This window comes from Penicillium verrucosum, assembly GCF_028828655.1.
Source record: "Penicillium verrucosum strain IBT 35672 chromosome Unknown utg000005l_segment0_segment0, whole genome shotgun sequence".
Taxonomy (NCBI): domain Eukaryota; kingdom Fungi; phylum Ascomycota; class Eurotiomycetes; order Eurotiales; family Aspergillaceae; genus Penicillium; species Penicillium verrucosum.
Window position 1 is genome coordinate 488,694 of NW_026643214.1, and position 23,796 is coordinate 512,489.

Below are 23,796 nucleotides of genomic sequence, written 5' to 3' on the forward strand. Positions count from 1 at the left end.
TCTCCTGTAATCCTCTTTCGAATCCCTTCTCGCCTTGTCCAATTTATTTTTCTCTTTTGCATACACGTTTCGGGTCCTTGATCCTTGCTTTTCCATTGCGTTTTCACTTTTGTCGCCCATTTTATGTTTTCCATGGGAACCGGGGTTTGTGTGGTGGAGTTGCGCTGACGATGGGAAAGAGTTATGAATCGAAGATGGATGAGACGAGACCACGATTGCGGACCCGACTCTTGCCAACGGATCTCAAAGATCTATGTTGCCCATGCTGGCTTTGTCGTAGGACGAAGCTGAGGGACGAGGGTCGTGGCGTAATCATAATGGATTCGTGCTTTTTTTTTGTTAGCCTGCACTCTGATGATGACCTTTGAATAGACATTGTATGTTTTCGTTCCAATGCATTTGCTCATCCTATGGATGGTTTGTTTGATATGAGACGTGTTATTGGTAGTCGCACGTGTAGTTGTAAGCTGAAGAGTAAGGAGGTGGGAGTGCGACGGGATAGCTTCCTTGGAAGTCCTCAAGGTCCTCTGTACTATTGTGGGACTGACTTCCAAGGTCGTCTTGTGAAATTCAGTGGTAGATATGTTGACCAATGTACAATCGGTATACGAAAGAGTGTTTCGTTCGTGGATGGCTACATCGCAGTTTGGTGTGGGCTATTGAGGCAAAAACAGAAACATACTATACGTTTGTGGTTTGACGCGACAATTCATTCTTACCTCCGCAATAATATCAATGAGAGACTCGTTATTCAACTAGAAATGTCCGCAAGCGCATTTGCATTAAGCAGGAGAATATGAAAAACCGTAGTTAACTAGTTAAGTGCCAATCTGCAGCACCCACCTGATTTGCTTGTCTCATATCTCATCTTATATATTATTCACTCTGATTGCATAGAGTCGAATATCAAACATTTTGCACAATACCCCATTTCTAGTGTTATTTTATATCCCTACCCCCTTTTTACCTGTCATTTTCCATGAACAACAATGAGACCCAGAAGGGAAACCCGGGGCAAGCGTTGGTGTACGCTAAACTTCCCACTCAAGGCTGTAAGACTTTTAGATGCAGATCATCTCATCGAATTCAATGAACCGCCACAGAAAGGTACGTGTGTTGCAAAGGCCAAAATACCTCGAGACACCCACCTCACCTCAAAACAGGCCCCTACTCGAAGTCGATCTCGAAACTGTAACCCTGAACCACATCGTGCCAGCCTTCAAACGTCTTCCGCCCAGCAGGAATCGTACTTGCAGCTCCATGGGTATCTAAGCGACCTACCCAAGGTCGCTGTCAAGTATGACACAGAAAGAGTTGGACAGGAACTGCAGGAACTACCGGAACTACACCGCAAAGTGCTTTCCAACTACGCAGCCAAGGCCCTTGGCTGTGTTTTCTTCCTCGGCTCTCGCATTAACCTCTCGTGCGTTCCAAATGTCAACTTCGTATATAACTAATTGCTCAAATAAGATACCTTCCATGTCATTCGCGCCATCATGGCTGGCGAGGAGCTTACAGTCATGTATATTGATGGAATAAACCGTCCCCAAAGCTAGCGTCAGGCCGAGCTGGACAAATGGGGATTCCAGTGTACCTTTTCTCGGCAATGTGGGATACTGCTCAAGGCAGACAGAGAGACAAAAGCGGGCTGAATTGTACATTCTTGATTAAGGACTCGTGAAGGCACGTTTTCATACAGAGGAGTCTTGCAGAAGGGGGTTGCAGATAGTACAGAGAATGGCAGCCATACAAAAGTCTGAAGGTTTGGTGAATAGACAACTTAGGATCTCGTGAGTGATCTCCTTGTTATGTAACCTCAGAAATATTCTGGTAACTAGTTTCTTTCGGTTACTACGATGTTGCTAGGTACTGTCTGAAATCGGAGGAGTATAAGATGGCCCTTTTGTGGACCTAGAAAGTGTTCCATGTTTACCTTTACTGTGTCGGAGAAGATCATCCCGAATACAAGAAAGTGTTTCTGATTGTGGAAGAGATGAGAAATGCAATATGTGGGTCAAAGCCAGTCTTCGAGAGCTCATGGAATGGTTCATGCGAGGTTGACTTGGGGAATCATGTATCGTTATGTGAATGTCGAGGTACTTGATCGAGCGACAGTGAATGCAAGAAGCCTCAACATATCGAACTTATCTGACTTGTTCGGGGAGGCGAGAGACTGTGTGGTGTGTTGGTAGTAAAACGACAGGGACGAGGAAGACTGAGGAAGGAGTCAATTTTCTGGAGAGAGAAGGCATCACAGAGGTAGCGGTACTAATGAGACATCTGTCGTGTCTAGCAGTATGTGTTTATCGTGACATTCGGCCTGGTCTCAACTTGCATAGAGTTGGATTTCTGTCTTAACGCAAATTCCGAGGTAACTGGAGAGTGGTAGGATAGAAACCTAGACGGCTCACCTGCCTCAATCAGATCAATATGATGAGTCTGTGGAGCAAAATCGATGAACAGGGATCTATATAGCTGGAAAAATGATATGGCTAGCGGATGACTAGCGATAAAATTGCTGCGGTCAGATCTCTCATACGGCCTGATATCAATAGTTCAGCTATATGTGGCAAATAAGATTTTGCTTATTGCCAAAGTACCTGCACCTTCCTGGATGCCGAGATCAATCACGCGATTGTGCTAGCACGCAAATAATACCGAGGACTTGGACCGGCACTAGACAATTCAACTCTATGTTGTACTTTGTATTGACTTCAAGCTAAGAAGAAGAAGAAAGGTCCGATCACATTATACTAGGGATTGTGTTGATTGCGAAAAATCAGTATTGCTCCTCTATGACCAAGTACGGAGTACTCTATACCCTGATCCTAAGCCGTGAAACCATACTCCGTATATATCTGCGCATTACGCGCCAGAGCCCCGAGCTCACCGGTATCGGAATGGGACATGACCATATGTTCTAAAACAAAGCTAGTCTCGTGTAATTAGTAACATGGCCGATGTCTTAGGTGCGACCTTTGCCGTAAGGGCCGGAGATCCTTCGGGGTAAATGCTGGAACTGGTGCTTTCTTTTTCCCGAGGGAGTTTGCATCCCATTTCATGATCATGCTAGCTCTTCGTCGAGGGCAGGGATTAGAAGTACTAGGTGAACAACTGCCCACCAAGGTCCAGGGATACTCCTTGCGATACAATACAGTCGGGCCTCTTGTTCGGGTTTCCCCACAAAGGTACCCCTGCATATACATTGTTGTACATGCACGCGAGGATCAGCGAGCACCCAGAACATCTCGTGGCATCAGTCACACAGGCACAAGAGATGGGATAGACGCTGTTCCACGGTGTGTTCCGGTAAAGATCTCCAAATCATACACGAGAACCCGTGTCCAGATGTCGGATAGGCGAAAAGGGGACTGGGAGGCCAAGAACACTGAATCCCGCGCGAGCTTAACGACGCTATGTTATATTGGCGGCAAGGGCGAGAAATGAATGCCCCCAAAAGGGCAATAATTTAACCACCTGAATCACTAGTCAATATAGAAGACAAGGTTCTCGTACCAAACAAGGCAAACGCCACCCCGTCTAGGCAAGACGAGGCTGAAACTGTAGAGCATCTCCGAGGAGGAGGACAATGTACGAATGTACTTCGTATAACTAGTTAGCGGAGATGCTTGTTCGCATGAGCACGGCTATGCAACCCTAACCAGCTGCAGATCCGAGCATGTCTTAGAGTCAGGTGCCTAAGACGAACGGCGCGAGCGCCACATTATTTCCTTTTTTGCTTCTTTCTATCGCGTATTTCTTCTCTTGTATGCGGCTATAACATCTAGTCTAGTAGCCAAGAGAACCCAGAAGTCTTGGATATGTTACCTATGTAACCTGAATAGCGGGAGGAATGTCCTGGGTGATAGATATGGTGGAAAGTGCCGAGGAATGCACTAGGAAGACTAGCAAGTGACTAAAGTGGAAGATGTAAATAGAGATAGCTGATACGTTTGTTGAAAAAGTTAAGAGTAGCAGGGGTAGCCTCGTGGCACCACCTTTGAAGTTAAAGGCGCAGCTCGACGGATGTAGGTAACACTGCTTTAGTACTTTGGTTCTTTAGAATATTCCGCTAGACGCTAAGGATAAAGCTCGATGACGTGATTTAGATCTTGATTGCACCTTTGCAGAGTGGACGAAAATGATGCAGGGGACAGGGGGAAAAGACATGCATATTCGAAGCTCCATTCAAGTCTAAGTATGGAGTATATGGCTTACCTCTTGGCCGTTGGAGCGATGCTATAACCAAAAAAAAAAAAAAAAAAGGCAACTACAACTACAACATACTCGTATGGAGTACTGGATTGAGATCTTAGAGCGTAGCCAAGATAGTAACAAGGTCGATCACCTCATAGATGTGGCTATGTTAAAAAGCAAGTGTCTACTGAGCCAAATGTTTAATTTAAATATGAATGGATTATTCCGTAACGGGACCACGCGGCAGATGATCAATATATAACTTCGATCCCGAGGTGTGGAGCTATGGGCATATACGGAGTACACTTATAGATACTAATATAGATACTATTATATACTATTATAGATTCTCTTTAACTATGAGTTATAAAAAGAATGAAGCTTTAGAATTATGTAAACACCTGGAATAAAGTTAATCAGTTCAGAAGATTCTTGAAACAATCCAATCCAGTCCAATCCAGTCAAGTCCATCTAAACCATCCAAACGTGGAAACTCCCTTTCACCATCTCACCTCCAGATTGCGTGTTCTAAAAGGTCCGTGATTGGTCTTGTGGTCTCCACTGGTTGATCTTTTTTGGGGCAAATCTCATCAAAACACATTGTGATTGGTCAACCACACTTCTTGGCATTGGGACGGCTCCTGCAGCCTCCTGCAGGCTCCTTGGCAGTGTGGTCCCGCAATTTAGTCAAACGTTCATCTTTATCAAATTGAACCGATTGACATGGACACTATCAAATGAATTAGATGAGAAAAATATCATAAAAACAAGGAATAATTTAATAGTTAATCATATTGTAGGTGTGACAATGCTGACAATACTAATTAAATTATATTCCCATCTTCCAAGGTTATGTCGACCATGGGCCCCATGTTAAAAAAATAAAAACGGATATACTCCACGACTCCGTCGTCATTCTTCCAGACCGAGTGGGACCTGCCGGTTTACGCTCTTCAACTGATCAACTCGGATCGTCAGTGGACCCGCGTGTGAAATCCCTGGGTTTTTTAACAACGTGGGATCGCTTTCCAAACCAGTTTTGCTTTTTCCTTTATTTTACTTCGAGGAGCACTTGGTACAAGTCTAGCCCTCGTATAAAAAAAAACTCCCTTGCCTGAATTCGATTGAATTCGACTCAAGCGAGCTAAGCGGAATTTTCCTCCCAGAATCTTAATTTGAATCTGGGGAGCTTAGATATTGCGCCATTTGTGATCGAATCACGCATCCAATCTGGGAACATTCTTTGCCCTTTTTTTTTTTTTTTTTTTTCTTTATTGGTCGCGCCATGCAAAGTGCTTGATCGTCTGATTTTGACATTCTTTTTATATCCCCGATCATCACCACATTTTGGGGAGAACTCCATCTTTCCAAAGCTTCCCGTCAACACACATCGTCCCTGTGGTGAAGCTTCGTTCAACCCCGGCTTTTGATATTCTCAACACCGGTCTGTACAAGCATATTTCATCATGTTCGGAAATTCGGGTGAGGCCAATTCCAGTATTGGCCACTCCCTGGCCAAGGTCCTTGGTATCAAGCTCGCCTACAGAGATCCTCTGGGTGCTACCGGGGAGACCGTTACAAGAGGAGAATCGGAATTTTCCATGGGCACCGTCGACACATGCTCATACAACGAGCCCGAGCCGACAAGTGTCGATTGGATTCGCGAAATCACCCCGTCCGGGAGACAACTGGGCAGATATCTGATCAGTCTATTCCCTTTCCTCACATGGATTGGCAACTACAACCTAACATGGCTGTACGGTGACTTGGTTGCCGGTATCACCGTGGGAGCGGTCGTTGTGCCACAGGGTATGGCCTATGCTAACCTGGCTGAACTGGAGGTGCAGTACGGTCTGTACTCCTCGTTCATGGGAGTTTTGATCTACTGGTTCTTTGCCACGTCAAAGGATATCACCATTGGGGTGAGTGATACTGCGACCGGTTGAAAATCAAAATATTGTCACTGACCTCATCTCATAGCCCGTGGCCGTCATGTCAACTCTTACCGGAACTATTGTGATTAAAGTCCACGAGGAGTACCCGGGTTACCCTTCCCATTTGATTGCATCCGCTCTTGCTATCATTTGCGGTGGTATTGTTCTAGTGCTGGGTCTCCTTCGCCTTGGATTTATCGTCGATTTCATCTCTCTCCCCGCTATTTCCGCCTTCATGACCGGATCGGCTATCAACATTTGCGCGGGACAAGTTTCGACTATGTTGGGCGAGACCGCCAAATTTAGTACGCGCGGTGCCACCTACATGGTCATTATCAACACCCTTAAACACCTCCCCAGTTCGTCATTGGATGCTGCTATGGGTGTCACTGCCTGTGCAATGCTGTACATTATCCGTTCAGCATGCACTTACGCCGCGAAGAAGCAGCCTGCCAGGGCCAAGATGTGGTTCTTCATCTCGACTCTTCGGACCGTGTTTGTGATCTTGTTCTACACTATGATCAGTGCCGCCACGAACTTGCACCGAAGGGAGCACCCGGCATTTAAGCTCCTCGGAACCGTCCCTCGAGGATTCCAGCAAGCCGCCGTGCCCACTATGGATGCTAAGATCATTAAGTCCTTCATTGGCGAGCTTCCAGCTGCGGTCATTGTTCTTCTGATTGAGCACATTGCCATTTCCAAGTCTTTCGGTCGTGTTAACAACTATACTATCGATCCCTCTCAGGAGTTTGTCGCCATTGGCGTGAGTAACCTTCTCGGGCCCTTCCTCGGTGGCTACCCCGCGACTGGATCTTTCTCCCGGACAGCTATCAAGTCTAAAGCTGGAGTGCGAACACCCCTTGCTGGTGTCATTACCGCGGTCGTGGTGCTCTTGGCTATCTATGCCCTGCCTGCTCTCTTCTTCTACATCCCCAAGGCTTCTTTGGCCGGTGTCATTATCCACGCTGTGGGCGATTTGATCACTCCCCCGAACACTGTTTACCAGTTCTGGCGCGTATCTCCGCTTGATGCGATTATTTTCTTTGTTGGGGTCATTGTCACCGTCTTTAGTTCCATTGAAAATGGTATCTACTGCACCGTCTGTGTTTCGCTTGCAGTCCTACTTTTCCGAGTGGCCAAGGCCCGCGGTCAGTTCCTGGGCCGTGTCACTATCCACTCCGTTGTCGGAGACCACCTGTTGGATGGTGATGGAAAGTACGGGTCGTTCGGAACTAACAAGTCTCCCTCTGACGACGAGGACCACCACCAACGAACCATCTTCCTTCCCATCAACCACACTGATGGCTCCAACCCCGATATCGAAGTGGAGCAGCCCCTTCCTGGAATCTTCATCTATCGCTTTTCCGAAGGCTTCAACTACCCCAACGCCAACCACTACACCGATACTCTGGTTCAAACCGTCTTTAAGAGCACCCGCCGAACGAACCCCCACGCCTACAGCAACCGCGGTGAACGTCCCTGGAATGACGCTGGTCCCCGCCGCGGCAAGGAAGGTAGCGACGACGACTCACACTTACCCCTTCTCCAAGCTGTTATTCTGGACTTCTCTTCCGTGAACAATGTCGACGTGACCTCAATCCAGAACCTGATCGACGTCCGTAACCAGCTGGATATGTACGCCTCTCCCCGCACCGTTCAATGGCACTTCGCACACATCAACAACCGCTGGACAAAGCGCGGCCTGGCTGCCGCAGGCTTCGGTTACCCGACACCCGTCGCTAGCGACGGCTTCCACCGATGGAAACCCATTTTCAGTGTGGCCGAGATTGAAGGCAACGCTTCAGCGGCCGCCCACGCCGAAATCATCGCCAACCAGCGCGAACAGTCCCTCCACAAGAACACGGATATCGAATCCGGCCTCAAGTCTGATTCCAACACCCTTTCGTTGGAGACCGACGGCATCGAGACCGCGTCCGAGAACTCCGAGGTCGTCCGCGAGGACAAGTTCAACCGCGATATCACGGACAGCAAGCCATACCAGCGTCGTCCTAAGGTTGCGCTCGTGCAGGGCATGAACCGGCCTTTCTTCCACATCGACTTGACCAGCGCTCTCCAAAGTGCCGTTGCCAATTCCTCGGACGTGATCCCTCACGTTGAGTGATTGGTCTTGTTTTCGTTTTCTGCGCTTCATTTCCTCGATTTGCACTGCATCTCCTGCTTGCTACTTGTCTGCATCGATCAGTTGTTTCTCCCTGGTTTGGAGTCTGATCTGATATACCCCCCTCGATTATGACCTGTTAATTTCGTATTTGTTCTCGTCATTTTCACTTCCCCGTATACTTTTTTTGTCATTAGCATTGTCTATATTGGATGTATTCCATGGCATTGACTGTGGACATCCTGTTGTTATGATAATATTCTTTCAGCACTATTCCCTTGGTTCGCGTGTGTTGGTTTATGGTTTATTTGGTCTGTGTCTTGTTTGTTGGTCCTCTTGGGATCTGGGAGGAAACGGATTGTTCGGAATGGACTTGTCTCCTTGGTTTCTTCCTAGGGAGATACATATCCATATCCCTTTTTCTTACTTACATATATCTTATCTATCTATTCTTGATAGACACTTGGTGAATCTATTCCACCTTATCGTTTGAACATGGCCTATGCAGTTCCTTAACAAACTTCCATTTAACCCATCATTTGTAAACCACATGTGTAGCCTTCAAATGTGCCTACAACATAGGTAGGTGCCTGATATCTGATTCTTAATCGATCATCCTGATCCACGCCCTGTTACTCCGTACATATTAAATGATATCCACTTCTGCCGAGTCTAACCGCGCAACCTCAATCTGGTCCACAAATCGGCAAATTTCAAGCTCTACCTTGTGGCTTTGGTCGAAATATTTCCAACGGCTACTCGAGCTAAGCGAAAGCTTTGATAGTTCGACAAATTCCAAGATATGTAATTAAGGGCTTTGGAGGTTCAAACAGTTAACATGATGACCTTTAAAACCAAGATAATTTCCTATTCTGAACTAGCGCCTTCCGAAAACATCCATGATGTATATACGGAGTTAATCACGGGCATATAAAAATTTCAATTAAGTTTCTTCGTAGAAGGATTCCCCAGGTGGATCCATAGGAATAAAACTGATATTTCACAAACCCATCCCTCCTCCCTCCTCCATCCCCCAAAGACGATAAAGCTATACCGCACGAAAATGGCAAATCCCCAATCAACAAGCACGGGAATCTCCCTCCAAGACCGAAACACAAACCTAGAAGAAAGACCCGCAAGAACAATCCAAAATGGCCCCTCAACACCGCCCTCAGAAACAGACATAATGCAACAATCCCTGCTAGCAGACTCCCAAGTCCCCGACGGCGGCGAAGCCTGGGTCGTGATATCAGGTTGCGCAGTGGTAACATGGTGGTTTATCGGCACATCCTACTGCTGGGGTATTCTGCAAGCGGCGCTCGTCAAAGAAGGCGTCTCATCATCGTCAACGCTGGCATTCGTCGGTTCCCTCGCAACAGCATGTATCTCCTTCCTGGGTATTCTGAACGCGCGCATTATCCGTAAGCTCGGGACCCGCAGATCGGCAATGGCCGGTGTATTCTTTCTCGGTCTTGGGGAGGTGCTGAGTGGGTTTTCGGCTATGAATATTGGTGGCTTGTTCGCTACAGCTGGGATTGTTATGGGAATTGGTATTAGGTGAGATTGATCCGGGTTAGAACTTTCTTGTTCTATATATAACTAGTTATATAACTAGTGCATATGTACACGTGGACGTGGACGCTGGCTGAATACCAGAGCTCCCTCCATGGCTGGGAAAATTGTGATACTAACCAGCACTACAGTCTTTGCTTTATGGTCGTCTCCGTCACACCGGCGCAGTATTTCCGAGCCAAGCGTGGAATCGCCAACGGCATCGTCTATGCAGCGGGTGGACTCGGCGGTGCTGTGATTAGCTTCGTGATGAATGCGCTGCTCGAGCGTGTCGGCGTGCAGTGGACGTTCCGGATTATCGGGTTTGCTACTTGGGCCACGGGCTTGCCGGCTGCGTATTTGATTAAGCAGCGGGTTCCGATTCCACCTTCGGCTGTTGTAGATTGGTACGTTCTACTACTACATTTCCTGGATATTTGCATTGCTTTTGCTTTGCTATACTGTCATTGTTAATCCCCGCACTAACGACCTCTACAGGCGTCTATTCCGCGACATCCGCTTCGTCCTCCTCTTCGCAATGGGTGCAATCGCCACATTCCCCCTCCTAGTCCCACCCTTCTTCCTACCCCTCTTCACAGCTTCCCTAGGAATGTCATCCAGCACTGGAGCAGGTATAGTGGCAGCATTCAATTTCTCCTCTGCGCTGGGAAGATTACTTTGTGGGCTGTGCAGTGATTTCGTCGGGCCGTTGAACACGCTATTTATTTCTCTTCTGCTCAGCGCGCTGAGCATGTTGATTATCTGGCCTATCTCGACTTCCCTGGGACCGTTGGTCGTCTTTGTTATTGTCAATGGTATGGCGAATGGAGGCTTCTTTTCAACCATGCCTACCGTTGTTGGGAATACATTTGGTTCGGCGAGGGTGTCTGTTGTTATGGGGATGGTCGTGACAGGTTGGGCTGGGGGGTATTTGCTTGTAAGTTGACTGGCTGTGTTTGATGATGTGGTTTTTATATACGGGCTTGCAGTAAGTACTAACTATGCATACAGGGCGCCCCCATTGCTGGGTTTATTCTTGATGCTGCTGGCGGAGAGAATAAGGGGGTTATGGGTTACCGTCCGGCTATTTTCTATGCTGGTGCAATGGCTCTTGTTGCCTCTGTTATTGGGCTTTCTATTCGGCTGAAGACTGATATGAAACTACTCAAGAAGCTCTAGGGTGGTTTACCGTGGGTATGCATGGTATAATGTTAGGGATGTACCACATGTAAATTAGTAGAATTTAAATAGATCAATAGACAAACAGAGAAATAGACAACACAGAGAAAAGAGGAGTCAACAAGCGAGGTATATAGATGGCCTCGGTTCAACCGGGGCCCATAGTTCCAAGTACTGCGAACTACGCCGCATCCGCCAGAACGTCAAGTCTTTTTCATCAATTCATATTCACCTCTTATTTCCCTTCTACGGATATTAAAATCTATTAAAATCTATCCAATTCAAAATGACTCTGACCCTAAAAGCAGTCAATTGCCTGAGCCGCCCAGCACTGCACTTCAGAAGCTTGGCCATTCCTCCATCACCAATCAAATCATGCATCGCGCAATATAGCTCCCATTCACCAATGGGCTCAACAACCACCAACACACGCAAAAAAGTAACAATCCAGACCATTCAAAACCTCTACAAAAAGAACGAACCCATCACAGTCCTCACAGCCTCCGATTTCCCTAGCGGCCATGTCGCCGACACAGCCGGAATGGAGATCGTGCTCGTAGGCGACAGCCTCGCAATGGTCGCAATGGGCATGGAAGATACGAATGAAGTAACAATGGACGAGATGCTCCTCCATTGCCGGAGTGTAAACCGCGCCGTCAAGAGTGCCTTTACAGTAAGTAATACTACCAATGCATACCCCATCCCGAATACATACTACACGCCACCCACCAAAACGCATCAACATCAAGCATCAACATCTCACAACCCCTATAGATAGCAGACCTACCAATGGGCTCATACGAAACAAGCCCCGAAAAAGCGCTAGCCTCCGCAATCCGGATGGTAAAAGAAGGCGGCATGAAAGGCATAAAACTGGAAGGCGGCGCGGAGATGGCACCGACAATCCGCAAGATCTCACAAGCGGGGATCCCCGTCATGGCGCACATCGGACTAACACCGCAGCGACAGCATTCACTCGGCGGGTTCCGTGTGCAAGGGAAGTCTGCCGCGGGCGCGGTGAAACTTCTACGCGATGCATTGGCCGTGCAGGAGGCCGGTGCTTGTATGGTTATTATTGAGGCTGTGCCGCCTGAGATTGCGGAGATTGTTACGCGGCGGCTGAGCGTCCCGACTATTGGGATTGGATCGGGGAATGGGTGTTCCGGGCAGGTGCTTGTGCAGGTTGATATGCTTGGGAATTTTCCTGAGGGGAGGTTTTTGCCGAAGTTTGTTAAGACTTATGCGGATGTTTGGGGGGAGGCGAGGAGGGGGGTTGAGGCTTATAGGGAGGAAGTTAAGAGTAGGGCTTTTCCTTCGGTTGAGTATACTTATCCGGTTTCTAAGGAGGTTTTGGAGAAGTTTGAGAAGGTTGTTGATGAGGTTGCGGGTGAGAAGGAGGAATAAATCTGCAGCTGGTGTATCTTTGGATATTTAGCTGTCTTTCAAGACAATCTGTATATATGCTGGAGGCTTTGAACAAACAGTCTTGACCTTTGACATGCTTTAGAATATACCAAGATATGAAAACCACCATCTCAGCAAAAAGTCCCAGAGTATCAAGTATCAATTAAAATGCAAATCCAATTCGTACAGAGCATATACAACCTCTAAACAACACCCAACGAATCCACGCAGCTTTTAAATAGAATCCAAGATCCCACCAGCCGAAACTTCTTCCATTTCACCTCAAAACACCACCAACACCAGCCCACCCAAGCACAAACCCACTAAGCGCCTCACTCATAACACCACCACCAAACCACACATCCCTCCAAGCACCCTTACGAAGAATCTTCCTGGGCCCAGCCTTCCCACCAAGCTGCATGCGCACAGCCTTACTCTTCTCGTCCATGTCAATAACACCCTCGATCTCGCCCGTGTTGCTACCAGGGAAGAACGAGCCTGCACCTGCACCGCCGGAGCGGTGGATCAGAACTGCGTGGAAGAGCCCTGATACTAGGATTGTGCCGAGGAAGTAGAAGGCGAAGCCATAGCCTGATTGCAGGGCTAGGATTCCGGCGGATAGGCCGAGGAGGAAAGAGGTTAGGCTGTGGAGGGAGGAGAGGACCTGTTTTTTTTTTTTTTTGTATTAGTTTGGTGTGGTATTCAGATGGAGGATGTGGGTTTGGATCTGGTATTGTGTATTGGTGTAGGGAAGGGAATATGGAGGCGGGATAGGGGTGGTTGGATGGGATGTGGGATGTGGGATAGTCATACGCGGTTGTTGTGTTGGACGGCCTCGGGTACGAGCGGGGTGATTAGCAGGGAGAGTTCCTGCTTTGTTGGTGCCATTTCGGCTGGCTTGTTGTCTTTTTATTCCCTGGCTTGTTGTAGTTGATGTTTGCTTTGAGAGATCGAGCTATGGCTCTCGGTGTTCGTGGCGGGTACTGATCACGTCTTGAGCGGAGGTTTGCTGAGCTTGACCAAGATTGCAGAGGTGGTGCTCTTCAATGTCGATGAAATTGTTGCACCAAAAGATATTCTCGTGGAGGGGTGGACACAGCAGCTTTCGGCCTGAACAGAGAAGGTCGGAGGTGGCAGCGAGTTTCTAGAAGTGCACGGGCCACGTCCACCTACGGAGGACTAACTACACCACATTCAAGAGAGCAACACCATTTAGGAGAGTAGTTTTCACGTAAATCAAATCAATCATGTTCATATCTACTATTAACCCGAATCCAATGTCCAATAATCCTCAGCCTTTCTCATGAATCTGTTCATATCACACCATTTGATACATTTATCCTCGATTATGCTGCAAAACATAGCAGAAAGAAAATGCGAGTACCATCATGTCGCTGACTTTAAATTCAAATATCACATTAAACCAGATTTTCGAATTTACCATCAACACGGGCCTCCTTGACCTGCTCAAAGACCTGATGGAAATGTTAATGGATGGTCAGAATCAAATGTCAAGCAATGCTTACCTTTAGCATTTTGTTGCGTGCACCCAGAGCGTTGACACCACGATCTTCCAGGGCCTTGTCATCCAGGTCGACCAGTTCCGTCCACTGGAGGTCCTTCAGGTTGTCGGTATACTTGTGCAGCCTGAGGGATCGCAGCCAGCTGGGGATATCCTTCAGAAGAGCCGGGTCTGTGGGGTCCTCGGGCGGCTTCGAGCTGCCACGGCGACCCCGCGGAGAGCGGCCTCGTGTAACCTCCGAGTGATCTGACAGGTAGCCCTCATTACCCAGACCAAACTGCCCGATGTTCAAAGAGCCCAATCCATTGCCCATAAGAGGGTTGTTGGGATCATATGCCGCCAGGAACCCATTGTTCTGCGGCGAGGTGAAGCCCATGGGGGTCAAACCACCACCTTGCATAGCAATGCCGGGCGATGTTGGGCGAGACCGTCTACCGGCCATAGCCGCCTGTTGCTGAGCCTGCAGAGCTACCAGCTGCTGAGAGTTGAGGAGCTGACCGGCGACCAAGTGCTGTCCACCCAGGCCTGGGCTAGCCAAGCCCTGAGAGAGCATCGGGTTTCCATGCGAGTTCTTGCCCTGACCATCATTGGAACGAGCACGGCGGTATTTGCGCGCATCATCCAGAGCGATGCGGTTGTTCACTGTCGACAAAGCTGCCAGCTTCATTGCCGTGGCATTGGCCACCATATCCGCGTGGGTGTTGGGGTTCTGGTGCGATTGCTGACCGAAAGTCGCGGTCATCGGAGTGTTGGTCATTGACGCCCAGCTGTGATTGCCGACGTTGTATGGTGAAAGCAGGGGGGCTCGATATCGGCAGCGGGAATATTGGCAGTCTGAGGGAGAGGCGAGCGCATGCCAGAGGGCTGGCTGAACTGGCCCATAGGCTGGTGTCCGGAGGATGACTTGGGCCGAGCGATCGGAGGCTGCGTGTCTGAAACACCACGCTGGGCCCACGGAGAGCCAGGCTGTTGGCCCAGAGCATCCGAATTGTTGTCAGGCGCCGAGATGGTGGGCGCCACGAATGAGGCACGATCGAAGACTGCGCTGTTGCGGTTGGACGGGGGTGCGTTGCCGGTTTGCTGGGTGAATTCGGCCTTCTTCTTCGCAATAGCCGCGGCAGCATCCGGGAACATCGCATTGATGGTGGAAGGGTCAAGGACAGAGTTGCGCTTCGCGCCAGGGGATGGCGGGGGTCGTCCGAGGGAGTTCCGGGAAGAGGTGTCCATATTAAGCTTCGACATAGCATCGCTCAGACGGCTGGACATGGCATCTAGACGAAAGATAGGTCAGTTATACCCTAGACAGGAGTGGACAATTTGTCATACCTTTTTCGCCAAAATTAGCAGGGGAGAGCAGGCCGGACATCGGGTGACCCTGAGACATTTGCTGCAGGACTTGGATGAAAAACCGAATCTGCACCTGAGTGGTCTGCTGTAGCAAGGCATATAGGGCCGCAGTTCTCTCGGCTTCACTCAAAACACGGAACCATTGCTCGATAGCACTGAGTTCATCCTTAAAGTCCTGATCAAGCGTGGCAGCTGCCATCTCTTCCAATGTAGTTTCGTACTGATCAATGTCCGAAAGCCATTGTTGAGCGGCACGGTCCAAAGCATCTTCCGTCGCGTTCTGACCTTGGGTTTGTTGGTTGAAAAAGACCTCCGATGATGGACGGATGCTTCGGGCGGACAGCGGCGAAGGAAACCCAGACATGTCTGCCGACGCCCGCAGCTGGTGCGATCCGAGGTTTCGCGATGAGGATGGAGGACGAAGGGTTGAATTTGATGCTTCAGGAGTGCTGTTGCGGTTGCCAATGATATGACTGGCCATGGTTTGTAAGGCGACGTGTTTTGAGGACTAGTAAATACAGTGGGGGAAATGATTACTGCAAAACACCTGCAGGACCTGCTGAGTTTGCGTAACAAATAAAATCAAAAAAAACCTTCAACCAGGATCCAGGCTAAGATCCTAAGGTATCAGATTGACGCTGAAAAGATCCAGATCTCTCACGTTCGATGACACAGACCAGTCCAGTGGGCTGCACCTCGGAAATTTGAGATTGGAAAATTAAGGCCTGGAACGAAAGGAAATTGAGACTTGAAGCAATAGTGTGTCAAACACAGTCAAGCCACCGAGTCCCAAAGAAGGAGGGAAAGGAAAGGAAAAAGGGGGAAGAGAAGAGGTTAAGTGGAGAGAGAGAGAGAGAGAGAGAGAGAGGAGAAGAAGAAGAGGAGGAGGAAGTCGGGGATTGAAGAAGTTTGGTGAAGAGGCTTTTCTGTTTCAGGCAGATCACGGGTTCACCGAAGAACCTCGTCAACATTCTTTCTTGACTTCTCCATATCTCTGCTTTTTAAGTCCAAGGACATTTTCTATTTGATTTTCTTTCTTGGCAATTCTCCTCTTGGTCAAATCTGAATATTTTCTTCAGCCCTGGTGGAGACACAGATACTATGAACATCTGCCAAGCCTAGACCTGAACCCGTTCCCAAGTTCAGTGTGCACTTCAACTTATACTGGATTGATAATGAACTTCACCTTGGTGATCCCACATTTCTGATGATTATCTTAAGCTATACCTTTTATCAGCAGTGGGAAACACTCCTCTATTGAACTTCTCTCTATTGAACTTTGAATCAGCAGTGGCCATGAGTTCCCAGCATTACCCGGACGGGATTCCTCCGGACGAGGAAATGCAGGAGGGAGAGTCAGCATATCCGGATATTGATGAAACAGTTCAATATCCATGGCAGAATGAGCAATCTTTTGACATCGGGGAGATGCTTGCCTCCGTGATTGATCCTCGTTTGTTTGGGGACCAAAACCCACAAATTCAGCCCCAAAGCATCAACCAATATCCTCAAGATCCTAGCAAAGGCCAAGGCGAAGTCGAAGAAGAGCAAGATGCCGATGACTTTTACCTAAATGAATATGACAGCCAGGGGTATCCCCCGGTATCGTATCCTCCCGTACCTGGCGATGAAGCCACGTCGGACGAGGACTTTACCTTATCCGGAGACGAAAGCGAGAGGTATGTACGCTGAGACACCGCATCTCCGACTTTATTTAACACAATAGTAGTGAGTCTGAGGAAGACGAACCAGCGGAGGATGATGACGATGATCATTCAGGCGCCAGTAGGCGCCGCCGTCGTGGAGGTGGACGCTTTTCCGGAAGATATGGCGCTCGCGGCGGAAAGGGCATCAAAAGAGGACCCCGCAAGCCGCTGGAGCCCAGTCCAGAATTCAAACATCTTCATTCGGGGGCTACCTCTGCCTTCATTGATGGAGACTACGAACGGGCCATTGAGCTGGTGATGCAGGCGATTCAGATTAACCCCGAGATGTTCGCTGCCCATTCTTTGCTCTCAGAAATTTTCCTCGCTCAAGGAGAAAATGATAAGGCTCTGGCAGCTCTATTCAACGGTGCTCATACAAGACCGAAAGATCCAGGTGTCTGGGTCAAAGTTGCTCGGCTCATCTTGGATCGTGCTGGAGAAGATCGGCAGTCCGCATTGCATGATGTTGCTTATTGTTACAGCCGGATCCTCGAGGTCAGTCCCGGCAACACCAATATTCGGTTCCAGAGAGCAGCTATCTATCGTGAGTTAGGCCACAATGGCCGAGCCGCATCTGAGTATGAGAGAATACTCAAGGACTGCCCACACAGTGCCAGAGCATTGCGCCATCTTGCAGAGACGTACATTGATCTCAATGACGTACAAAAAGCAGCAGATTATTATGCGGACAGCGTTGGCCACTACCTATCTCTCAACCCTGAGGATTCCGAGTTCACTTGGTCGGATCTCAATATTTACGTTGAGCTTTTTGGCTATCTAAAACAACCCCAAGAAGGGCTCATCTCTTTAAGAATACTTGCACGTTGGCTTCTAGGTCGCGGAAAAGACCCAGTGTGGGACGGCCACGAAGATGACGACAGAGAATGGGACGCCGATGATTCGCCTCGGCGCATCAAAACCGATGGTTTTATGCCTGGTCAGTGGCCCCGAGAGTCATACGGGCTTGGTCTTCCGCTGGAGCTTCGTATGAAAATGGGTGTTTTCCGCCTCAAAATGGGCGACAAGCATCACAGTGAGGCATTAGTGAGTTTTATGCTGGATAACAATGAAGATAGAATAAAAAATACTAACAAAATCCAACTAGCATCACTTTGAGTGGCTTAACCCAGAAGATGATTCTGAAGGTGCCCGGGTTTTCGACTATGGTGATCTTTTCAGGGAAGTGGCAGATGCTTTAAAACAAGTCGGTCTCTTCGAAGAAGCACTCCGATACTATACGCCCATCCAGCAAACCGCTGAGCATGCCGACATCAGCTTCTTCATGGCCATGGCTGATTGCTGTATGCAGCTGGGCAAGATGGAAGACGCTGAAAGCTGTTATCTACTCGTCGCTGAACACGATGCTAATCACATGGAATCGCGAGTACTACTCGCTAAGCTCTATGAGAGCCTCGGGATGAGCGAACAGGCTATGAAGTATGTCGGCGAGGCAGTTCTGATTGGCCGGCGGCAAACCCGCAGCCGGGGAAGAAGAAAGGACACCAGACTTGAACAGCTTGCCATAGAGTTCAAGATGGCTGGATCAGAACCCCTCCGGTCAATTGCACCCAAACCAGCACAAACAGCAACACTGATGAACGCAGCTCCTTCGGCCCCTAGCAAAAAACCTGGCGAAGGTACTAGAACTGATGATATTCAATTCTTGTATGCGAAGTTGTTGGAGTTGAATCCACAAGTCAAAGCTGGTGTCCCTGTAGCCATTGAAGATTGGCTGGACATTGCCGATGCTCTATTGCGAGATTTCCGGAACAATCGGGCGTTCTATCCGATGGATCGAAGTATTGCCTTTAGGGGATATTCGACCGGTGCAAGATCCAAGAACCAGACCAAAAACGGCACAATGATGGATGAAATGCAGCAAATGGCGGGCCGTCTTCAAGAAACCTTGGGTATGTCATCCTGCTCAAACCATTCAAATACACCGTGCTAATGTTACATTTAGGAGATGTCTCAGAGGAGCCCTTGCAAGGCGCCATTCCCACTGACTACCATGGAATACCATTTGATGAATGGCTTGACATCTTCCTGCAATACGCTCTACTCGTAGTAGAACAAGGCGAGCCAGAAGAAGCTTATGAGACCCTTGATTCTGCGGCGATTGCAAGTATCTGGTTGCACTCTAAGCCCAAGTCGCGATTGATTCATGTTTGCTGGTTCAGTGAGTTCGTCCAATTCACCAGCAAGTATTTATATACTAACACCTTTATAGCATGCGCTCTCCGCGCACGAGATGAAGAGACACTGGCCAATGAAGCCCGCTGGTTCATCAAAGAATACCAGTTTGTCACCGACACTTATCGACTTTTCTCCATGCTGGGCCACCTATGTGGCGACCCTCACCGATCCCTTTTTCATTCCTCGGGAAACATGAAATTCATGCTTCGCCAAATCAAGGCGATGGACTTCACGATCCCACAAGATACCCCTCGGCCCATCCGGCATTCTATCTGGAAAGAGCGCGCCACTCTATCAACACGGGATGAAGCCGGTGAGCCCATCGCCGCGAAATCGTTAGACATTGCTCTTCTCGTGCTCTATGGCCACATGTTGTACTCCGGAAACAGTTTTTACCCCGCGCTGAACTATTTCTTCCGAGCATACGCCCTAGATGACCAAAACCCGGCCGTTCTCCTCTCCATCGCCCTCTCATTCATCCACCATTCTCTCAAACGACAATCCGAGAATCGTCACTACCTCATTATGCAAGGACTATCCTTTATGCATGAATACCGGCTGGTTCGGGAGAAGCCAGGAACTCTTCTACCCGAGAAACAGGAGATGGAATTCAATTTCGCTCGTGTCTGGCACTCGCTTGGTCTGGCCCATCTTGCTATCGATGGGTACGACCGGGTGTTGAAACTCGGCGAGCAGATTCGAGAACAAGCCAAGCAAAAGTCTCTTCGAGAACCGACGTCTACAACTGATGGTGCTGGTGTGGTTACGGGCGATGACGGCAAGTCCCAGGAGACTTCATCGCCAGCTGACCAGCCCTGCGTTGAGGATTTCTCCCGCGAGGCCGCTTATGCGCTGCAGTGCATTCACGTTCTCAGCGGCAATACAGAGACGGCGAAGGCTGTTACAGAAAAATGGCTTGTCATCTGATATGAGTTAATGCTTCTATCTACTTTTCCGACTATTGTAATCAACTGATCTTCATTTTTTTATGTGTATAATATGAATTAGAACTTCAAAATCAACACTATCAAGTTAATCTACAAGCCGTTGTATTCAGAGCAGCCTTTGATGAATACATGTGGAAAAGGCCATGGGTAAAAAGTATTACAAAGTGTGTTTTTTACGGCCTTCCTTCATTTACATCTAAAAAGATATCCAAACATAACGTTTAGAAAAAGGACATGGCAAGGCCGCGTATTCTTGTACGTGATAAAGTGAGAGTGGCAACTCAGTTGAAGGGTCAACAACGGATGTATATGCAAGAAAGAATTTCGTTGTTTTTAAGGTTGAAGGTTTGGTGGCCTACGGTGGCAGTCCGTTGCATGTAATTAAACAGTATTAGATTAAATCAACATTTAATATGACATAGGCTAAGCATCAAGGGTATGTAATAGAAGAGTGGGTATTTGCCAGCAAGTCCACAGCAAAGGGGTAAATGCGTCGTGAATTGAATCAAATAGGAGTGGTCGGTGTGAGGTACACGGAGGATTGATGTGAATTAGGTATTCTTGCCCTCCAAAGCAGAATAGTAATATCATTCCAATCAGCGGCTGAAAAGGGCCTATTAAGCGCATATCCTCATAGCTCACTAATCATGCGCCTTTTCTCCCTCTCAAAACAGTCCAGACGATTGTCCGGCCTCTTCTCCAAGGGTCCAGCCTCCCGTTTGTGATTTTCATTGCAAGTGAGACCCAGTGGCATTTGGCGTTGAGGTTGTAGCGTCGAGCGCTCAAAGTCGATAAACATCACACAGCTGGCTTGCTCGTTCCAGGTCATATTCCCCGGTATGGGATCGCTATGAAGCACACCGAGACTATGAATCTTTCGCAGTGATATCTCTGCTTCTCGAATCATCTGATGGCGATCGAGCGCATGCTGACGGGCGAGAGTCCTTCCGGCGAAGCCCATACACATCAGCTGAACGATCTCCACGATACCATCATAAGTCCAAGTAACGCTGAAAACCCTCATTTTGGCTAATTGGAGACTAGTGGGTGCCGTGCCCATACTCATGCGACACTGCCATGCGCTCTCACGTGGAATCTTTGGCAGTCCGATATGTCCGTCACGTGTTGGAAACTGGCGCCCTTTGCTGATATAGTGGAGGCCTAGTGTAGCCTAATCGCAGGCGCAGATCCTACCTAGCTACGACCATCTTGAAAATTTAGTCGCACCGAGTGTCTCGAATATTGTTTTGCAGGGGTCAATCCACAAGAAAAAAATATGGGTAAGTACTAAGGCCGCTTTCCGTTATCGATGTCCCAAGAACGAACTAAAATGCAGGATGGTCAGAGGTACCGCATTCTTATCATTTACTACTACCCAAAGCACGCAGCCTGACAGCTACATTCTAGGCCCGCTGCCAGTTCTGCGGCGTGAGCTTTAACATTGCACGCAAACGCAAGGTGGGAGAACCTGACGTCGCCTCATGGCGATTCGCAGGCGAGTTAGGCGACACTCTGTGGGGGTACGAGCAGCCTGTTGAGGATCTTGATCAAAGCGAGTGCCTGAAGCAGGGCTGTGCTTTAGCTGTTATAGAACCCGAGGAGGAGGATGATCCGGTTAATGACCCAGCTTTCGTGCCCAAGAGCGAAGATTGCGACGAGTATGATCGATCGTATGAATATAACCCCGAGCACGAGTCGAACTCGGGTGACCATGATGGTAATGATTCTTTACATATCTCGGATAATGGAGATACGGTTGGCAATGAAGAAGACGACGAAGAAGAAAAGGAGGAGGAGGAAGAGTCACTTTACCGCAACTTCCTGGCACAAACAATCTACAACCAAATCCACTTCACTGGCGAACCCGTCGGCCCCTTTGTCTACGCATCCACATCCGTCTCCTTCCAAAAGGACATCCTGGTTCCATTGCCATGTAACTCACCACCAGACGGGTACTCCTTCGATGATCTCGAGCATATTCCGGGCCCCAAATGCCCCATGGCAGACGCCTACCCGGGCTCCAGGATCTCACTCGCGGAAATGCGCGGCTGTCGGACCGTCCAGTTTCTGGTCCATAAAAGCCTGGTAGAGGATGGGCCATGGCAGGCTGATGGACTGCATGAGCCCTGGGAGGATTTTGAAGAGTGGTTCCTCTCAGGACTCTCCGATGGTATGGAATCGCGTGATGGAGGCGTCCAGCGTGTCTTTCCGGCAAGGGGTGGCGTGACGGAGCTCTGGGAAGCAGATACCATTGATTTCCACGTAAGTTACCTTCTAGAACACCACGTCCAAGGAGCCGGAGGTCCTATATGTCCTAAATCTGATCCTAAAATAAAATTAACAGCCCGAACGACGTGACTCAACCGGTCTTGCCATGCCCTTTCACCCATGGTGCTTTGACATCTTCTCGCGTCAGTCAAAGCTCCGTTTCGGAAACAAGGTCAATATCGCTGGGCTGATTAATTGGCGAAACGCCGAGTGCAGATTAGATACCAATCATGACTTTCCAAGACACCCGGATGTCGCTAGGGCACAGCAGCAAGTTTGGATGCATGATCCGGATGCAGCGTATCTTGTTGCGAATCCTCTGCATATAACCGGGCTAACCGAGTTTCTTTTGGATGCGGCACAGGAGGGTGATTTTGATATCAAACTTGCGGATGAAGAATCTGATGCTGTATTGTTTGGGAATAATCCCACCGATCGCTTGAGCGCTCTACCACCAGAATTGCGGCTGCACATTGTCAGTTTCTTGGATTCTGGGAGTATTTTGAGTCTTCGCCAAGCCTCAAAGGCATTTATGGACCTACCAAATAATGTCTGGTATCGAATTGTGCGAGGACAAATGCCTTGGTTATGGGAAGCCTGGGAGGAAGACGAAATCAAACATAGCCCTTCTCCCTGGACGTTCAGGACCGCGAACGAAGTGAAGGCCGTTGAAGAGCTTAAATGCCGGTACACCGCAGTGTTGAGCGATGAATATAAGTATGCTACGGCCCCCGATAAAGTGGTAGACTATCTACTGCCTTGGCCTGCTGCGGTGATCGACCAAGGGCTCCTATCGAAGAACGACACAAACTGGTATCGCGTTTTTAGGAAGATCAGGACCCATTGGCCCCGGGTAAAGGGACTTCGGAACCGGGCAAGGATCTGGACCGACGTTGAGGAGGTCATTCGGCGGATTCGGATGCGTGACAGTGTTGAACCTTCTAACTAAAATGACAAAACTGTGCGAACATCGATGAGTAGTTAACTGTATTATTTATGCACATTTGTAACTATGGTATGCCGAGTACTCGTTGTCATATGATTTCATGGACCTTATCTCTACTATAGATATTCAACCTTGGGCTTTGATATATCCCCTAGTTCTTGAAGCCTGCATTTTCCTGGCTTTAGAAGCTGTCAATTCCCTCTCTTTCAAACTTTCAAATTCCTTCAATTATTCACTATTCATAAATAGCTTATATTCTATAGATTAGCTGACTGATCCCTTTTATTCTAATTAGCCCTCCGAATAAATGCTGATTTTGCCTTGCAAGCGCCTTTGTAAGGCTATCTGCTGGTGTAGCTGTAGTTGGAACCTAGTCTATATTAACTCTCTCTACCTTCTCTGACTTCTCGCCTTATCTAGTATCGATCGATATCTATATGACGAAGCTTCGTATAGGAGAGATCGATTGGAGCCGTCCGA

The 23,796-nt window shown here is 48.5% G+C and overlaps 11 protein-coding genes across 11 annotated transcripts; 6 read left to right on the top strand and 5 right to left on the bottom strand.

Annotated features, from left to right (window-relative positions):
* Positions 1-979: 979 nt before the first annotated feature.
* On the top strand, positions 980-1,457 carry N7516_011037 (uncharacterized protein; the record flags this gene model as incomplete). The annotated part of the gene is given in 2 exon segments (XM_057223755.1): positions 980-1,052; positions 1,072-1,457. 2 exon segments carry the CDS (start codon positions 980-982, stop codon positions 1,455-1,457), a joined length of 459 nt encoding a protein of 152 aa, XP_057068895.1.
* Positions 1,458-5,663: 4,206 nt separating this feature from the next.
* On the top strand, positions 5,664-8,253 carry N7516_011038 (SLC26/SulP family anion transporter; the record flags this gene model as incomplete). The annotated part of the gene is made up of 2 exons (XM_057223756.1): positions 5,664-6,119; positions 6,178-8,253. 2 exons carry the CDS (start codon positions 5,664-5,666, stop codon positions 8,251-8,253), a joined length of 2,532 nt encoding a protein of 843 aa, XP_057068896.1.
* Positions 8,254-9,313: 1,060 nt separating this feature from the next.
* Positions 9,314-10,980, top strand: N7516_011039 (uncharacterized protein; the record flags this gene model as incomplete). The annotated part of the gene is made up of 4 exons (XM_057223757.1): positions 9,314-9,807; positions 9,954-10,208; positions 10,300-10,738; positions 10,813-10,980. 4 exons carry the CDS (start codon positions 9,314-9,316, stop codon positions 10,978-10,980), a joined length of 1,356 nt encoding a protein of 451 aa, XP_057068897.1.
* Positions 10,981-11,266: 286 nt separating this feature from the next.
* Positions 11,267-12,384, top strand: N7516_011040 (3-methyl-2-oxobutanoate hydroxymethyltransferase; the record flags this gene model as incomplete). Its single annotated transcript, XM_057223758.1, has 2 exons — positions 11,267-11,653; positions 11,755-12,384. 2 exons carry the CDS (start codon positions 11,267-11,269, stop codon positions 12,382-12,384), a joined length of 1,017 nt encoding a protein of 338 aa, XP_057068898.1.
* Positions 12,385-12,661: 277 nt separating this feature from the next.
* Positions 12,662-13,272, bottom strand: N7516_011041 (EMC6 family protein; the record flags this gene model as incomplete). Its single annotated transcript, XM_057223759.1, has 2 exons — positions 12,662-13,048; positions 13,198-13,272. 2 exons carry the CDS (start codon positions 13,270-13,272, stop codon positions 12,662-12,664), a joined length of 462 nt encoding a protein of 153 aa, XP_057068899.1.
* A 67-nt stretch (positions 13,273-13,339) lies between these two features.
* On the bottom strand, positions 13,340-13,639 carry N7516_011042 (uncharacterized protein; the record flags this gene model as incomplete). The annotated part of the gene is made up of 2 exons (XM_057223760.1): positions 13,340-13,528; positions 13,574-13,639. 2 exons carry the CDS (start codon positions 13,637-13,639, stop codon positions 13,340-13,342), a joined length of 255 nt encoding a protein of 84 aa, XP_057068900.1.
* A 163-nt stretch (positions 13,640-13,802) lies between these two features.
* Positions 13,803-14,648, bottom strand: N7516_011043 (RNA-binding protein VTS1; the record flags this gene model as incomplete). Its single annotated transcript, XM_057223761.1, has 2 exons — positions 13,803-13,859; positions 13,911-14,648. 2 exons carry the CDS (start codon positions 14,646-14,648, stop codon positions 13,803-13,805), a joined length of 795 nt encoding a protein of 264 aa, XP_057068901.1.
* An 11-nt stretch (positions 14,649-14,659) lies between these two features.
* N7516_011044 (Sterile alpha motif type 2) lies at positions 14,660-15,734 on the bottom strand (the record flags this gene model as incomplete). Its single annotated transcript, XM_057223762.1, has 2 exons — positions 14,660-15,177; positions 15,233-15,734. The coding sequence occupies 2 exons, from the start codon at positions 15,732-15,734 to the stop codon at positions 14,660-14,662; spliced, it is 1,020 nt and encodes a 339-aa protein (XP_057068902.1).
* Positions 15,735-16,549: 815 nt separating this feature from the next.
* Positions 16,550-20,082, top strand: N7516_011045 (tetratricopeptide repeat protein; the record flags this gene model as incomplete). The annotated part of the gene is made up of 5 exons (XM_057223763.1): positions 16,550-16,932; positions 16,983-18,003; positions 18,065-18,869; positions 18,923-19,138; positions 19,190-20,082. The coding sequence occupies 5 exons, from the start codon at positions 16,550-16,552 to the stop codon at positions 20,080-20,082; spliced, it is 3,318 nt and encodes a 1,105-aa protein (XP_057068903.1).
* Positions 20,083-20,733: 651 nt separating this feature from the next.
* N7516_011046 (uncharacterized protein) lies at positions 20,734-21,126 on the bottom strand (the record flags this gene model as incomplete). Its single annotated transcript, XM_057223764.1, has 1 exon — positions 20,734-21,126. One exon carries the CDS (start codon positions 21,124-21,126, stop codon positions 20,734-20,736), a length of 393 nt encoding a protein of 130 aa, XP_057068904.1.
* A 252-nt stretch (positions 21,127-21,378) lies between these two features.
* On the top strand, positions 21,379-23,319 carry N7516_011047 (uncharacterized protein; the record flags this gene model as incomplete). The annotated part of the gene is made up of 4 exons (XM_057223765.1): positions 21,379-21,382; positions 21,439-21,449; positions 21,510-22,364; positions 22,447-23,319. The coding sequence occupies 4 exons, from the start codon at positions 21,379-21,381 to the stop codon at positions 23,317-23,319; spliced, it is 1,743 nt and encodes a 580-aa protein (XP_057068905.1).
* Between the last annotated feature and the right edge of the window lie 477 nt (positions 23,320-23,796).